General features: G+C 37.6%; 1 protein-coding gene across 1 annotated transcript; it reads right to left on the bottom strand.

Annotated features, from left to right (window-relative positions):
- Window positions 1-4,023: 4,023 nt before the first annotated feature.
- LOC145164089 (uncharacterized) lies at window positions 4,024-4,542 on the bottom strand. Its single transcript, XM_079082815.1, has 2 exons — window positions 4,393-4,542; window positions 4,024-4,296 (listed from the first exon to the last, which is right to left on the bottom strand). Exons 1-2 carry the CDS (start codon window positions 4,540-4,542, stop codon window positions 4,024-4,026), a joined length of 423 nt encoding a protein of 140 aa, XP_078938941.1.
- Between the last annotated feature and the right edge of the window lie 500 nt (window positions 4,543-5,042).

The raw sequence follows: 5,042 nt of genomic DNA, 5'->3' as shown, positions 1-5,042 counted from the left end.
CAGTTGAACAGAAACTTGGAGTCATACAATTCGAATTGCATGATGCAAGAGAATCTTGTTCATTCAAATATTATGACTAACTCATTGTTCACATGTTTATGTGAAACAAGTGAAGGATTGATTGATCTATAATATATTGATATAGACCATTCAGATCCACCACAAGGGACGATAACTCTATTCATCATAATTTACTGATGTTTCAGTATATATGATTATGTTTATAAGATTAAACATAATGTTAATACTTTTGAAAGGGTTCAAAGAGTAGCAAAATGAATAGAAGAATCTATTCGACAGAAAGATAAAATATTCTCCAATCTAAAAGGAAATGAGAGTACTTTGGTATCCTGTTTTACAATCATCTTAGTAATTGTGGAATTGTATCACAATTGATCCTCAAAGAACATGTTAGTGCAATTGTATGACTAAGAAGAGGAATCGAACATTGTTTGAAATGGTTCGATCATAGATGAGTCATGTTTCGTTCCAATCAAGTTTTAGAGTTGTGCTCTAGTAACTATAAGTCATATCTTGGAACTCATTTCAATCTAAGAAGGTTGATAACACCTAATAATATGTGGAGTAATAATGCTTTTCTTACTCTAGTACATTTAGAATTGGAGTTGTGATGTTTTCGTTGATCGATAAACAAAGGATAAAATGAGATCAATTAAATGAAGTGTTTTCTTGTTAGGAATCTACAAAAACTTTTGAATATTTGTTTATCTTGTTAAAGGAATGTTCCTTGAGAGAAAACTCGTATGTCAAGAAGTCAGTGGGAGTCATATTCATCTTGAGAGTTTTAAGAGTCAACCGACAATAAACCTTTTAGTTATCACTAGCACACGACCTGAGGTTGAAAACCTGTTGTGTTTCAGTTGACATATTCTTATTCCTGTGCACTTCTAGTTAAATTTGGTAATGATTTTGATTTCTATGTTTTCATTTTAGTGTTAAAGTAAAACATGTTGGTCAGTGAAGGTACACTGACCAATACGGATGAGTTGCTAATGACACGGAAGCACTAGTAGGCCTTGAGCTGCCAAAAAGAAAAAAAAATTAAGAATAGTGAAGTTCGGACCATGAAGGAAAACTAAGTTTGAATTTGGTTTGTCCTAAACCTAGTCTTATGACTGTAGGTTGGAAATGAAAGATCCACATGATAGGAACATATACACCTTGAAATCTAAGTGGTAAAGGTTTTGCTCTAATTCATGAAATAGATTATGAGGAAATACTTTCGCTAATAAATTTTAAAGATCTGATAAAGATTAATATAGATATTGGTTGTGTTAGTTACATTCTCAAATTCACAATATGATTACGACATCCCTCTCCATATTTCGAATTATGAGGAATGACAAGGAATTGTTTCAATTTTTCGAGAGGCATGTCTATCAAGTCTTGAGAAGTCAAGTTAGAGACTTATCGAATCATCGTTTCACATAAATTTGTACTTCCTTAAGAAAGTAAAAGGGTATTAATTGCTATAAGTCTAGTTGATTTCTAGGTACATGTCAAAGCTAGTAGGAGCATAATTGTTATGCTAGTATTGCATGTCGACAATACTATTCGTAGGGAACAATGTCTCTAATTTGCAAATTGCAAAGTTTGGGAAATGTTTCACTATAGTGGACTTAAGGGAGAGGGCATTCATACTTTATTTTGAATCTAAAGTTTTAGATTGTATAGTTTAATAGAACTTAGTCAGAGACATATATGAATATCATGTTGAAACGTTTCAACATTGAAGATTCTATATGGAAATAATATAACAAGAAATTGAACATATATTAAATCCTTGTACATGTAATAATGAGTCGAGTCTTATATGCTTCAGATAGAGGATCGATCACATATGCTATAATATGTACTTATTCTAATTTTCCAAATGCCTTGGTCATTGTGAGAAAAGGATTAGAATTTTATGCGACTAAAGTTGTTAAGAACTGTCAAAAAACATTCTAAGGTTTTACCGCAGACTGGTTGCTTGTGGACAATTAGAAGTATGATATATTTGGTAAGGAACATAGTGACATGTTTTGGATTGAGATGATTCTTGGTCAGTGTAACATTCCAAAAATCACAATAAATTTTAACTTTTCAAAAACAACTCATAACTAGAAATGTTTACAAAACCATTGTTTCAAAAGTTTATTTTAGTAATCAGAGTTTCCCAAAATCTAAACAATATAAAACCAAAGGATGTGCACGATCACGCCTTAACCTTACCACAACCATTTGAAGTACCTGAAAGAATAAACTGCAACTGTAAGCCAAAGCTTAGTGTGTTTCCCCAAAATACCACCACACAACATTTAACATATACAATCCTGCATGATGGGTCCACAACCTCCCGGTTGGCTTACCCTTGCCCACAACCTCCCGGTAGGATTGCCCTACATGTCACGTACTGGGTCCACAACCTCCCAGTTGGCTTACCCTTGCCCACAACCTCCCGGTAGGATTGCCCTACATGTCACGTACTGGGTCCACAAGCTCCCGGTCGGATTACCCTGGCCCACAACCTCCCGGTTGGATTGCCACGGTCTGTTGACTGACAACACAAATCCGTAGTCTCAACCCCAACATAACATGTCGACATATAACAGATAACAAGCATATCCAACAGACATATAATTATACAGACAGAAATCACAGGTAATCCTACAGATCTACCATCCTAACGCATATCAGAAGCCATTATACAATCATAATGATCTACCACATACTCATCATATCATCAATTACTATATATATATATATATATATATATATATATATATATATATATATATATATATATATATATATATATATATATCAGGATATCAATCCAATGGGCCGGCCTTGGTGCCTTTGACCCACAAGTACAGCGACGAAAACTCACCTCTTAGTCTGAAAACGATCGTTGAACATGACACAGCTCCGAATATCAGCTTAGTGGTAACCTATTCATCAAATAATGACCAGTCTTAAATACAACTCAAAATACCCATAATACCCTTAGGTCAAACTTGGTCAAACCCTAGTCAAAGTCAAAATCTATCCACACTCGAAAGTCCCACAATCCACTAGTCACGTCGTGACCCCTAATGGTCACGTCGTGACCTAATAAGTCAAAATGGTCGAGGAATACCATCCTCACATCGTGACATCCATGTGCTCACGTCGTGCGAATGCTCTGGTCAGAAGTTGTTAACGAAACTCTTAATATCTTTTTAGCCAAGCAACCAAATCCTCCATAGTGTCTTATTTCCTCCAGAACATCATAAAAATTATGGGTTTTTGGACATGCATGTCGAATGCATGTCTCTAACACCAACTAGGGCACAAAAGAAGGAAATGATACCAAATCTCATTCAACAGTCATACAACTCAACCATATTCCATATCTATCTACTATACTACTGAAGGGACACTGGAGATCCATAAAGTTGGCAACTTTATGGATTCCAACCACTACATCATCTTGAATATGAAGGATTAAGCATAACAACCTATATTTAAGCCCATGGATTCATAAAGCAATGAACTTGAAACTCACAAATGTCCAGAAGATGTCAAAATGGCTGATGATGAGGCTTGAATGCAAAAATGATGGGCTAGATGATCTTCCTCTTCTTCTCCACGGCTAGAATCACCACAAATATGCTCAAGATCAAATATGGATGCTAGGGTTTCAAAGGGAAGTGCAATGAGGTGATGGAGGCTGAGGGTGGGCTAACCCTAGCCCTCACTTCCTTTAAATATAGAATAAACCCCACAAAATTAGGGTTTTCCTCCCAGGCTGGCCTCTCGTAGTGAGCCATACGTGCTCACGTCAAGAGCCCTAAAGGTAACACTCGTTCATTATTCCCTTCACGATGTAAAAAACATTCCTCACGTCGTGAGATAGGCTAAAACTTTTAAATTTAAACTTGACAATTGCTCACATAGACTGAACGTTACAATTCTCCCCCACTTGAACTAGACTTCGTCCTTGAAGTCCGCTGCTGAGAACAACTTAGGGTAATGCTCCTACATCTCTGACTCGGGTTCCCAAGTCCATTCAGAATCCTTACAATGCTGCAACTGAACCTTGACTAAAGATACCACCTTGTTGCGCAAAGCCTTTGTCTTCTGATCCAAGATCGCCACTGGTCTCTCAATGTAATTCAGGTGATCATCAACCTGAACATCATCCAAAGCAACAATCGCTGAATCATCATCCACACACTTCTGAAGCTGCGAAACATGGAAGGAGCTGTGAATCTGACTGGGCTCATCAGGGAAATCCAGCCTGTAAGCTACCTTTCCAACCCTGGTAATCACTTGAAATGTCACAATATACCGAGGCCCCAGCTTTCCCCTCTTCTTGAATCATATTACACCCTTCCAAGGTGATACCTTCAGCAAAACCATGTCGCCAACCTTGAACTCCAACTCAAATCGACGCTTATAGGCGTAACTCTTATGTCGACTATGAGTTGTCTGTAATCTCTGTCTAATCTGTTGAATAAGCTTTGTCATCTGAAGGACCACCTTAGTTCTTCGCATGACTCTATGACCAATCTCCCCTTAACAAACTGGGGTACGCCACTTCCTCCCATAGAGAAGCTCAAATGGCAGCATGCTAATGCCAGAGTGATAACTGTTGTTGTAAGAAAACTCAGCTAAGAGAATGTAGGAGTCCCAAATCCCACCGAAGCCTATGACACAGTCTCTCAACAAGTCCTCAAGTTTATGAATGGTCCGCTCACCCTAACTGTTAGTCTATGGATGATAAGCAGTGCTAAGATGCAACCTCATACCTAGTTCCTCATGTAACTTCTGCAAAAAACGAGATGTGAACCGAACATCTCGATCAGATACAATGGAGACTAGAATACCATGCCGGGCAACAATATCGGCCGAAGAACTCTTTCGAATGGCTAGAAAGTGAGCAATCTTAGTCAGACGGTCCACTATAACCCATATCACATCGAATCCATTAGCCGTCCGAGCTAACTTGGTGATAAAATCCATAGTAATATGTTCCCATTTCCACATGTGAACCT

Source organism: Lactuca virosa, chromosome 3 (genome assembly GCF_052849685.1).
Source record: "Lactuca virosa cultivar CGN04683 chromosome 3, Lactuca_virosa_CGN04683_v6, whole genome shotgun sequence".
NCBI lineage: Eukaryota > Viridiplantae > Streptophyta > Magnoliopsida > Asterales > Asteraceae > Lactuca > Lactuca virosa.
The sequence above is the reverse complement of the archived record's forward strand: the minus strand, read 5'-3'. Positions and strand labels throughout refer to the sequence as shown.